General features: G+C 48.2%; 1 protein-coding gene across 1 annotated transcript in view; it reads right to left on the bottom strand.

Moving 5' to 3' along the window:
* Positions 1-255: 255 nt before the first annotated feature.
* Positions 256-13,244, bottom strand: part of dner (delta/notch-like EGF repeat containing) — a gene marked incomplete at its 5' end in the record, with an annotated part of 116,057 nt that continues 103,068 nt past the window's right edge. Inside the window, 5 exons of the mRNA XM_079513882.1 lie at positions 256-1,147; positions 1,973-2,222; positions 2,841-2,972; positions 4,139-4,252; positions 11,438-11,560. Coding sequence (XP_079370008.1) covers positions 1,036-1,147; positions 1,973-2,222; positions 2,841-2,972; positions 4,139-4,252; positions 11,438-11,560 — 731 coding nt within the window. The 3' untranslated portion in view covers positions 256-1,035. The remainder of the gene's footprint in view (positions 1,148-1,972; positions 2,223-2,840; positions 2,973-4,138; positions 4,253-11,437; positions 11,561-13,244) is intronic.

Raw genomic sequence — 13,244 nt, 5'->3', positions numbered from 1 at the left:
CTCTGAGAATGGAACCAAATGGTTCCCGTTATAGGGTCCATTTGATTCCATTTGTACACTCTCTGAGTTACAGACCCATAAGGGTCCATTTGGTTCCTAACTATCATTTAGCTGGGGACCCCCTGGAACCCCCTCAAGGACCCCCGGGGGGGTCCCCGGACCCCACTTTGGGAACCCATGCTCTAGCGAACTTCGCATCGTTCGACACGGCAACTTGCGCGCGCCGCTTCAGCGCGCTCGGTGGCGTCTCTCGTGGCTCAAGGTTGTTGGAAAAACAGTGACGGCATCGGGATTGGAACCCATGGGGGGGAACGGATTGGAAGTCTTAACGATTAGCATTCCACGCTATTCCGGTAAATGTCCACAGACATCCCGCAATCAGGGAATTAACCGGGAAAATGCATTTGGCGTTAATGCCCGTTTTTGCCTACTTTCACCCTGTGTTGACTGCCAGATTAAGGGGTTTCTAGCTGTATTAGAATGTGAGAATGCTACGCCCCGCGGGCGCCCTAATACGTCTCACTAGTAGGAGGTGGGGGGGCCAATCAGAGGCAGGCGGGGGCGGGTCTTGGCATTAAGTCTGTGACGTCACATTCCGTTTGAACAGCGGAGGCCAATAAGAAACCAGGTAGCTGATACAGTATAATGTCAACAATCATCGACTAAATTAAAGCAAAGATATGTCTGTCTGTCTGTCTGTATGTATGTATGCTACAATATAGCCTTATCGTGGACTTTGACAGGAAAATAAATGTGTGTATCAAATTCCTGATTTGTTCTCTAGTTTAAACTATATAGTGTATAGTTTTGGACCGTTTCGTCCCCTGCCGCAACATGATTCAATTGAGTTGTTTTGTTTGTTTTTCTGAAGAAAATGATGTATGTATACGTATGCTCAGTTTGGATTATACTATGTGTTTGTTCATGCACATCATTGTGCACATGTGCTGTTGTTTTGTATACGTGTAAATAAATACGGGTTGTGTGGTGGGGTTTTGTTTTGTTCTGTTATTTTCTTTTTCTTTTTTTTCTTTTTTACAAATCTTTAGTTTTGATGAGCGTGACCAGGGGCTTGTCATCAGGACTGTAGTCTTCATAGTTGATGGGAGTGGCGTCGTACATAGCAGGTCTGGACTTCTTCCCAAACCTAACAACACAGCACACAGCAACAAAATGGTGCATTTGTATATAGCGCTTTTATCCAAAGCACTTTACGTAGATTGTGCCTTTACATTCACACATTCACAGTACACACCGATTGCGGAGGAAACCCAGGGACAAATTATCCATTGGGCCAGTGGGGCCGTGGCCCAGGGGCCCTTGGCTCTCAGGGGCCCTTCGGGGAAATTGGAGCGTGAGGTACTAGGTTTGACACCCTGAAAAGGCCCTTCATTGGCTGTTAATTTTGTTAAACTTAGGTTAAAAATATGATAAAAAAACAGAAAAAGATGAAAATGTCACGCGCACGCGCGCTATGGGGGCCCTGCAAATATTACCGGCAGGGGCCCTCGTAGGGGTTAATCCGTCCCTGAGGAAACCATGCAAGGCACCAACATGCTCATCAGGAGCAGATTAGGGGTTCAGAGTCTTGCTCAAGGACACCCTGTGGGCTCTGTGGGAGCCCACAGGGATCGAACTGGGAACCTCACGGTTTTCCCATCAGGCCGTTCTATCGGCTACTCTACCCCTGAGCCAATCTTAGTTTGAAAGCCGTTTCACTCGGAAACTGAGACCCAGGAAGTGAATTGTCGCTATGTAACGGGTCCCGCAAATGTCATTTAATTCACCCAAAACATACATTTTAGACATAATTTATTTCATTCTGATTAGCACGGAAAATTCTGTGGAGCTAAAAAAATAAAATAATGTTTTTTTCTTTTTCTTTTTTTTGATGGGACCCTGGTGACCAAGGGCCCCTGGGTACGTGCCCAAAGTGCCCATATAGTAATCTGGCCCTGCACCCAGTACTGACCTGGCATGGCGTATGGACGCGATGGCGTTACTGAACTCGCTGTCGATGCTCCTGCAGTTGTAGAACTCCTGGTAGGCGTGGCGCGACGAGCCCTGGTACTCGATGCGTGAGATGCGGCAGATGCCCACGATGAGGATGATGAGCATGAGGACGAAGGCCACGCACAGAGCGCCGATGATTATGTAGAGAGAGTGGCGAGGCATGTTGGTCAGGGTGTCGCCCTGCGGGTGGGCCAGCTTCCACTGCAGGTCTGAGATGGTACGCACACACGCACGCATGCACGCACACGCACACACACACACACACACACACATGCACACGCACACACACACACAGAAAGGTTATTAAAGCTTATTTAATTATAGATTTTTGAGTGGTGCAACCAATCCAAGGAACAGCAATGTCCTATGTCCCAACCTATGTCCTAACCTATGTCCCTATATGTCCCAATGTTTAGAGTACCAATAGGGGGTGCTGTTGCACCACTCACTTCAGTTCAGACTGCATGGTCTGATTTTATTTCTTTTTTTAGATTTTTGTCGATAATAAAACAAAAACATCTGGAAAAATAAAACAAATTATTTAAAAAAAAAAACACTTGTCATCTATTTTTATCAAAAAGCGTAATGGATAGGCTAGGATAATAGCAGATAGCTGCATGAGCACTAAGTTGAGTTGATAGAGTGATCGCTAGGATATTATCATAGCAGATATAGTTGCATGACCCCTAAGTTGAGTTGACTTATAGAATGATGGCTAGGATAATAGCAGATGGTTGCATGAGCCCTAAGTTGAGTTGACTTATAGAATGATCGCTATAGGATAATAGCAGGTAGTTGCATGAGCCCTATAAGTTGCGTTGACTTACGGATCTCACAGCTTGGCCCCACCCACCCTGGTGGGCAGTGACAAGCGAAGCCGTTTGATTGGTCGACGCAGGTGCCTCCGTGGTGACAGGGGTTGCTCTCGCACTCGTTGACGTCGGCCTCACACCTGTTCCCTGATTGGACAGATAGTATTTCATTAGTAGTCTCGCGTATACAGCGCAAAGAAAAAAAATAAAGACAAACGCCTAGCCCAGGCGTCTCTTCCGTCTCTTTTGGTGTTTTAAGCATTATGTTGTACTTTAGCTGTTGAAAAATAGCAGATCTACAAGCTGCAAGCTCGTAGTGCGGCACCGAGTGCCACACTACGAGCTTGCAGGTCTGCTATTTTTTGAAAAATCGTGATAATGTGGCCCAAATGTTTGAATATATTCTTTCAGAGCGAACGTTTTTAACTCTGGGGGGGTTCTGGGGGGGTCCCTGGAACTACATATTTTCAGATGGGGCTCGGCGGGCAATTACATATAATTTTGGGGGTCCTTGACATGAAAATGTTTGAGAACGACTGACATAGAAACATGGGTTTTTCAGAGAACTGTCAAGATTTAGAAGACATTTGTAGAATCGTCCTCAGGTTTAAATGGGGTAAACAGCTGGTGGATGGAAATGACGCTAGACTCACTAGTGCATGGAGAAAAAAACAGAAAGGCTTTGCTCACACTACACGTTGAAGCCTATAGCGCACTAGTCTAGCGACATTTCAAGTTAAAAATGTTCGCTGTGAAAGAATATAGGCTATATTCAAAGATTTGCGCCACATTTTCACGATTATATGCGTTATATGAGCTTGTAGATCTGCTATTTTTTCAACAGCTAAAGTTTAACATAATGGTTAACTCATTTAGACCTGAGGCCGATTCTAAAAAAAAATCTTCTAAATCCTAAAAGTTTTCTGAAAATCCTATGTTTCTATGTCAGTGGTGCATTTGAGTTAAAAATTAGGATTTGAGTTAAAAATGTTCGCTCTGAAAGAATATATATTCAAAGATTTGCGCCACAGTTTCACGATTTTTCAAAAATAGCAGATCTACAAGCTCGTAGCGCGGCACCGAGTGCCGCACTACGAGCTTGTAGATCTGCTATTTTTCGATAGCTAAAGTATAACATGATGCATTAAAACACCAAAAGGGGTTCCCGCCCTTAAAGGGATTAAAAGCTAAGGTGACACAAGGTGGGTTAAAAGTTTCATAGTTCAGATTTCACTTATGAAAAGCATATTATTAGCCGACAACCTGATGTTCAGATATAATATACCGTGCATCCATACAGCTCTGAGGCTCACCCAGATATCCAGGCGTGCAGACGCAAGAGGCGTTGAGCCCCACGCTCTCACATCGGCCTCCGTTCTGGCAGTGCACCTTCAGGCACGGGTCCTTGGAGATCTCGCAATGTCTGCCTATACATGAGGCGCACGCACGCATACACACAGGCGCACGCACGCACGCACACACGCGCACACACACAAACACACACACAGTGTACAAACATGTCATCAGCCCTATGTTCCCCATGGGTTTTATTCCTATCCTCATGTTCTATACATACGTAAATGTAGTACTGTACTGTAATGTACTGTTTCTTTATTTTTTGAGTGGTGCAAGAACTCCAAGGAACAGCAATGTCCGTGTCAACTGTGTGTTCAACCGTGTGTTCAACCATGTTTGTGTGTGACTACTATGAGCACCAGTACCAATGAGTACCAAAAGTGGCGCCAGAAACAGAGAGAGAGAGAGATAGTGCTGCACTGTTGCCTGCTAATGAGAGAGAGAGAGAGAAGGGGGGGGGAGGGATTTGCACCACTCAGTTCACACGGGTGTGATTTTTAATATATAATAAAAAGGTGTTGTACCCTGCCCTTTTTTACTTCTTTCTAATTATTTGATCGGCCCAAAACATTGTGTTTATTGTCATTATTTGTCAGGAGCCCAGTCGGCTTTGTCTGAGGCTGAAACGTCTTTAAATAAATACTTTCTGAAACGTCTATGGGAAAAATGAATGGGAGATTCTCTTCCGTTCTGAAAGGGGGCGGGACTGAGACGCGCTATGGAACTTTCATATAAATTCATATAAAAAGTTAAAAAATGAAAAAAAGAACAGCACATGTCTTTTTTTTACTTTTCATATGAATTGCACGTCATATCATACATATAGTGGGGCTCTTTTTAAATGTTTGTTTATGCTGTCTGTGTCTTAGTGTTGGTCTTTTTATGCGTATTAAATAGGCTTGATGTTTTTATGTTGCACCGCCCGCAAGTGACTGAGGGGAAACGGTACTCCATATTCTGTATGTATGTAAATGTTATATGTATGTAAATACATGGGGAAAGTGACAAAAAAAATGATTCTGATTCTGAATGTGTGTGCGCATACAGTACATAGTAATACAATTTACAATTAAGGCATTTAGCAGACGCTCTTATGAGCGACTTAGGACCGATTCATACTCCTATTTTAGAGCCGAATAAATGGAGTTGGTACAACGCATGTTCAGGAGGAAGGCCATGCCTACAAGCTAAGATCGGTGACCTCCCCTGCCACCATGCCATGCTAATTCTATTCCTAGCCTCAGGTATCTAGCTACCTCCTTCCCCACAGCTACAATCAACTCCACCACTTACCTGCCATGACTACCGATGCCAGCTCCACCCTCGCCACTCACCGAGGCCCTGCTGCCATGGCAACTGCCTGGCTCTCTGCCCTATCACCACCCTCGCTCCATTAAAGGGAAGAGTATATATGCCAGCCTGTTCCACTTGTCACTCGTGCACCGTATCTCGTACAACTCGTACCATACAAGCACAACTAACGACTCGCTCGTGCAAAGCAATTCGTTACTCGCAATGGATAGTCTTGACCTCCATCCCCCCGACTCCGACGACGACTTCCAGGACCTTCCCGAGACGCCGGCGCCGCCCGTCCAGAGGATCCTGCCTGCCGGCGTACTGCCTCGGTCCGCCCCCAGCTTCCTCAGGGCATCGGAGGCAACCCGGCTGGAACCAAGCCCCCCCCGTTACTCGTCCTCTCGCCGCCGCGTCTTCCCCCCTCTCCCTCCGCCTCACCAACGCCGGTCTCGCATCGATCCCCCACCTCCACCCCCTCCTCGTCTCGAGTCCCGGACAGCGTCTGCCGCTTCGGCTCCGTTTTCCTCCGCCGCACCAACCAGGCCGACCATCCGCCCATATAACGAGTGGACCATCGCCGGGCTCAGAAGGGCTCTCCTTGAGAGGAACGAGCCACACTGTAGAACGGCCAACAAAGGCCAGCTATTTACTTTGCTAATCCAGTGCTCCACTCCAGCACGACCGGCAACAACAACAGCGGCGCGTCCCGATGACGTCATCCCGGGTCCTTCCACCAGACGACGCGTCACCAGGAGAGAGGTCCCTGCGCTGCCTGTCCACTACAGTCGAGGTGAGCAAACCATCCGCAATAATAATAATAATGATGATACTCACAATACTCCCCATGCCTATCACATCATTACCGGTCAACACCTCCCACCTGTACCTCCAGGCCGGTCCATCCTAAGCCGCCTCGGACCTCCTCCCCCCCAGCATACCTCTCACCCCCCCGTGCCTGCTCCCCCCTCTTTCCCCTCTTTCAACCCCCCCCCCCCCTCCCAAGCCTTCCTCGGAAGGCTTACATCCCCGTCTATGCAGGCTTCACTGTCATCCAACCCCCCTGCACACTCCTCTCACCCCCCCCCCCCAGCTCTCTCCTTCTCCCCCTCAGTCCCCCAGGCCGCTAGCCAGCCCTACGCTCCCAGGGCCACCGACCCGAGCTGGCTAGCACCTCCCCCACCTCAGGGTGCCCAGCTGCCCCAGAGCACCCTTCCCCCCTCCCTCCCCCTCCCTCCCCCCCCCTCCCCCATGTCTCTCCCCCCCCCGCTTTTCTCTCTCCTCCGCAGCCGCTGCCGTGATGCCTTCAAATGCACAAGCCCTCAACCCACCTCCCGTGTCAACCCACCTCCGTCAGCAGATCCTACTGGGTAATGATATTGACCTCTCCTCCATCCTCAAACCCTCCTCTCACTCCTTCCAGCCACGAGCTATTGACTGCGGAGGGTTTTCAATAACCCTCCGCGATCTCACATCCTCCTCATCAGCCCACTCCCCCCTCACCCACACAGAATTCACCCTAGCCTTCTCTATATTCACCGACGTCATATGTTCCCAGTACCCACACAGGAGGCAAGAATTAAACCATTACCTCTACCTCATCACAGACCTTGCAGCGCGCTTCAGCGGCCCTCTCTTCTATGAATACCACCGACAATTTGCGGCGAGAGCAGCAGCCCGCCTCCAGCAATGGAATGTCTCCACTTACTGGGGCGCCCTCGACGTAGAGCTCTACTGCCGGCTCTTCGCCGGCAGTAGAGCTCTCGCCTGCACCATCTGCGGTTGCCCCTCCCACCCCACCACCGAGTGCGTCCTCTCAGCCACCAAACCACCACCCAGACCCGCCTCATCCGCCCCAGCTCACACGCACACGCCGCACTCCCAACCATCCCCCGCAAAAAAGCAAAAAACCAACCGCCCCACCGGCCCGACCACCTTCCCCTCTTCCTCCCAAGCCCTGGACAAACGGGGCCGCAAGATAATGTTTATCGGCTCCCGCATGCTCTGCAATAATTTTAATGATATGGGTTGCAGCATGAACAATTGCAAATTGCTCCATGTCTGCTCCTATTGCGGCGGAGCACACAATCGGCCCAGCTGCCCCCACAACCCCCCCAAAATAGCCTATGCCGGTTCCTCCTCAACACCAACCACATCCCCCACCTAGTCCACCTCCCGGATGTTTTCCTCACCATCAACCCGCCATCAGCCCCCCCCCCCCTGCTCGCAGCCTAACACGCCTCAAGGCTACCTCCTCAGCGCTCGGCATCCCCCTCGCCAATAAAAAACCATGGGGCCTCTGACAAAAATAGAGTTCCTGGGCACCAATCAGCCACCTTCCAAGCCTCACTACCCCAGAGAAACTAGACCGCACCTCACTCCTCACCTCCAACTTCCTCGAAATCCCGTCTTGAATTGTACCCCGTTATAGTCGCGGCCTCTCTTTGGGGTCACGATTGGACCAGCCGCTCAGTCCTCATCCACTCAGACAACCAAGCCACTGTCCAAATAATCAATAAAGGTCACTCCACCTCACTACCCCCCCATGGCTCTCCTCAGACGCCTCACACGGATTTCGGTCACCCATAACTTCATAATTCAAGCAGCTAGCCACTGCCATTCATCACGGGTCATGCTTCCATCCACCATCCGAGTCTACATAGCAGGCGCTCTTCCCGTGCCTCTCCTCTCGATCCTCTGTTTACTACAGATACCGGAACCTCAGCCACCAGAAGCAGGTTCCTCTACCATCTCCGCCAGATCCCGACCAAGGCCGGATACTCAGCATCCGACTTCCCCGGCCACTCATTCCGGATCGGCGCCGCCTCCACGGCCTCCAGACAAGCTATCACTGACCACACCGTCCAACTCCTAGGGCGCTGGTCATCTCAAGCGTACCACGCTTACTTCCGAACGAGCGTTCAGGACCTCAGAGCCGCTCACGGATCTCCGGTCCAGTAAATGCTCCACGATCGATTCTCGATCTCATCTATCCTTTTGGGGTCTCGGATTGGGGGCGTGTCCTCGTACGATCAGGACGCCCGCTACTCAGACCCCATGCCAAACACCCAGGGTATCCTACCCCCCCTGGAACCCGGCCTTCGTCCACCACCTCCCCCCCCACAAAGAGCTTGCTCTACAGAGCTCGCTCTCATCCTTCACCTCCCCCAGGGGCTTAGTCTTCACTATCATCCCTCCCCCTCACCCCCTCCCCCCTCCTGTAACGCCAAATCATCCATGTCTTCCTCACCCCTCGACCCTCCCCCCCCCCCCCTTTCACCCGTCACCCAGCCCCTCGGAAACTACCCTTCATCCTCACTCCCCCCCTCCTTCCCCTATTCCCAACCCCTCATCCTCCTCCCTTCCCCCCTCATCCCCACGGACAGTCCAAGGCCATCCCACGCATATCAATATGCACGCATATCAACATGCACCTCATTTCTATCATTCCTTTTCATGTTCCTCCTCTCTTCTAAATAAACGCTAAACTATGTCAAACGATGTTCGATTGAATGTGTGGTCTGTACTAGTGAAATGGAGTTGGTACAACGCATGTTCAGGAGGAAGGCCATGCCTACAAGCTAAGATCGGTGACCTCCCCTGCCACCATGCCATGCTAATTCTATTCCTAGCCTCAGGTATCTAGCTACCTCCTTCCCCACAGCTACAATCAACTCCACCACTTACCTGCCATGACTACCGATGCCAGCTCCACCCTCGCCACTCACCGAGGCCCTGCTGCCATGGCAACTGCCTGGCTCTCTGCCCTATCACCACCCTCGCTCCATTAAAGGGAAGAGTATATATGCCAGCCTGTTCCACTTGTCACTCGTGCACCGTATCTCGTACCCCTCCCTCCCTCCCTCTTCTTTACTAACTCTCGTTCTCCAGTTTCAGGTTCCAGACGGGGGTCTCGGATTGGGGGCGTGTCCTCGTACGATCAGGACGCCCGCTACTCAGACCCCATGCCAAACACCCAGGGTATCCTACCCCCCCTGGAACCCGGCCTTCGTCCACCACCTCCCCCCCCCACAAAGAGCTTGCTCTACAGAGCTCGCTCTCATCCTTCACCTCCCCCAGGGGCTTAGTCTTCACTATCATCCCTCCCCCTCACCCCCTCCCCCCTCCTGTAACGCCAAATCATCCATGTCTTCCTCACCCCTCGACCCTCCCCCCCCCCCCCCCCTTTCACCCGTCACCCAGCCCCTCGGAAACTACCCTTCATCCTCACTCCCCCCCTCCTTCCCCTATTCCCAACCCCTCATCCTCCTCCCTTCCCCCCTCATCCCCACGGACAGTCCAAGGCCATCCCACGCATATCAATATGCACGCATATCAACATGCACCTCATTTCTATCATTCCTTTTCATGTTCCTCCTCTCTTCTAAATAAACGCTAAACTATGTCAAACGATGTTCGATTGAATGTGTGGTCTGTACTAGTGAAAAGTCGGTTCGGCTCTGTAGAGCCTACAATGTGACGTCATTTGAGGTTCGGGGGGGCGGGTACCGTCCTAAAGTCGGCTCTCCGGTGCTACTGAAAATTTCTGACGAGCCAAAATCATTTCGGCACTACAGCGCCGAAACAGCGATAAAATAGTATGAAATAGTATGAATCGGGGGGGGCGGTAATACCGTGGTACTGTGGAGTGCAGACACACACGTAGATAGAAATACACATAGTAATACCTTGGTACTGTGGAGTGCAGACACACACATAGATAGAAATACACATAGTAATACCTTGGTACTGTGGAGTGCAGCAGTGTTGTTTTTGGCAGCAAGTTTTGATTTTAGTTTTAGTCATAGTCTCTTGAATAGTTTTAAGTTAGTGTTAGTCACATTTTAGTCACCTGGAATGTCTTAGTGTTAGTCTAGTTTTAGTCGACTAAATGTCATAAGATTTTAGTCGACTAAATCTACAGTTGATTTCGTCGACTAAAATGTGTTTTGGCAGGCCTTGATGCTGTCGTAATGGCTGATTTTACACTTGCTGAAAATAGCAGATCTACGTGACGCGTTGTGAGCTTGTAGATCTGCTATTTTCAGCATGTAACCAAGTGTAAAATAACTTATACTGGATCTCTTGTCCACTAGTCCCTTCCTAACATTTTAGTCTAGTTTTTATTTGTTGACAACATTGTCAGTATATTTAGTCTTAGTTTTAGTCATCATAGCTTAGTTTTCATTTAGTTTCCATTTAGTTTTTGTCCGTGAAAAAAGGTAGTCGACGAACATTTTTCGTCTTAGTTTTAGTCGACGAAAACAACACTGGAGTGCAGCCACACACTCTCATAGATACATACATACACATAGTAATACCGTGGTACTGTGGAGTGCATACACACACGTAGATAGACATACACATAGTAATACCTTGGTACTGGAGTGCAGACACACTCTCTCATAGATACATATACACACAGTGGTGGAAAGTAACTAAGTACTTTTACTTAAGTACTGTACTTAAGTACAATGTTGAGGTATTTTTACTTGAGTATTTCCAATTTCCAGTACTTGTACTTCTACTCCACTACATCTCAGAGCCAAATGTTGTACTTTTACTTCACTACAATTATTTGAAAACTTTAGTTACCAGTTACTTTGGAGATTTTAAGTTTGATTAGAAAACGTACTCTTCAACCCTATACATTTCGGCCATTTGAAAATAGCCGATCTACAAGCTCACAATGCGTCGCAACGCAACGCATTGTGAGCTTGTAGATCTGCTGTTTTCAATAGATTTTGTACACATTTTGAACTTGTGAAATGGGACATTCTGCAATATAGAGTACTTTTACTTTTAGTACTTTAAGTACATTTTGATGCAGATACTTTTGTACTTTCAATTCCGTACTTTTACTTGTAACGAAGTAGTTCTAAATTGCAGTATTGGTACTTTTACTTAAGTAAAACAATTGAGTACTTTTTCCACCACTGTATAGTGTATACACATAGTAATACCTTGGTACTGTGGAGTGCAGACACACTCGTAGGCGTTGATAAGATCCCTGCAGGTGGCGTAGTTCTGGCACGGTGCGGACAGACATTCATTGTACTCTTCCTCGCAATACAAGCCATGGTATCCTGGATGGGACACACAGATATACACACATGCTGTTGAACAGTGGTTTTCAAGCCTTTTCATATCAAGGCCCATAATATTTATTTGGAATTTCTAGCTACAGAGTTTTTTAACCTCTTTATTTTGTTGTCGTTGAATAATATAAAAGTGCTGCACGATTCTTGCTCAAATGTGAATCTCGATTTTCCTCCACAAGAATTGTATTAAGCCTGTAGTTGCTGAACATTTACTACATTCTAAATGTGGCACCTGGAGCCATAACTACTGTGGCTTTAAACAGACAACATCAAAGTGCTTGACTTAAACCTCTCTAAGAATCTCTCTTGTAGCAAAAACATAAGAGTAACTAAAATGAATTGGATAGCCGACTAGTGCTGCACCATTCTTGCTCAAATTTAGAAATGAGATTGCGTATAGGTGTCTGAATCTAGATCACCATCTTTTTTCAAATTAATTGTGCAGTACTAGTTGTCTGAACCACCTCAATTGGCTCCGGATGACTTTTTACCCTAAGCCCACTAGCCCCCTAAGCCCACTAGCCCACGAGATGCCAGTATAGCTGTAACTATAGTCTGTGATAGATTGAACTTGAATCGACCACGGTCCAATTTGTTATTAAGGGACCAAGCAAGACACAGGTTGTAGGCCTATATACGTATGGGCATTTGCAAGAACACAATCTCTGCAGTGGCTTCTGTCTTCTATAATGTGAAACCAGCATGCAGTGCACGGTGGCAGCCACAGGAGGGCAGCATTGCACTGAATCAGAGAAAGCCTCTGATGTTGAGGATACAGTGGGAGTCCAAGGTCAGCAGCACACACACACACACACACACACACACACACACACACACTCACACTCACACTCTCACACACACACACACACACACACACACACACACACACAGTGACACATATAACACATCATTCTTTGTTTTGTTTTTTCCCCCTTTCAGTTGAAACAGGCTGCAGGGTCTTATGCATGACTAGGGTATGGTCACAATAAATGCCACAATTAAGGGGAGAGACAAAACCGGCATTAAAGTTCAACTTTGATGTAATAAGGCAAGGAACTTTGAAACAAAATGACTTTGCATGAGCCACCAAACGCTCCACCATTCACTCCCATAGGATGGAAGTGAATGGAATTCAAGTGTTTGCATTCAAAAATGGTAAAAAATGGTAAATGGTGCATTTATCCAAGGCGCTTTACATAGATTGTGCATTACATTCACCCATTCACACACACATTCATACACCGATTGCGGCGGAAGCCATGCAAGGTACCAACCAGCACATCGGGAGCAATTTGGGGTTCAGTGTCTTGCCCAAGGACACTTCGACACTTCGACATGTAGACAGGAGGAGCCGGGATTCGAACCGCCGACCCATGGATCATTGGACGACCTGCTCTACCTCTTGAGCCACAGTCGCCCCAGACCTTCATTTACAGTACTACAGCGGTGCCCATTGGGCACGGGCCTACTTGGAACGATGCAAGTTGGAAATGCTTTACCCCACCCAGTTGTTATGTCTGTGTCCCTTTTGTGCCCATATATGGAGTTCTTTGTCAAGCAATACAAGAGATACATGTTCAGAATCTACAGCCTGGTAGGCTGCAGATAACCAACACACCAACACAGCCAACGCAAAATGTATATATTTTTATAAACAGATAAATATCGA

The sequence above is a fragment of the Electrona antarctica genome (assembly GCF_951216825.1).
Source record: "Electrona antarctica genome assembly, chromosome: 11".
NCBI classification, from domain to species: Eukaryota; Metazoa; Chordata; class Actinopteri; order Myctophiformes; family Myctophidae; genus Electrona; species Electrona antarctica.
Note: the sequence above shows the minus strand (reverse complement) of the source record. Positions and strands in the feature narration are given on the sequence as shown.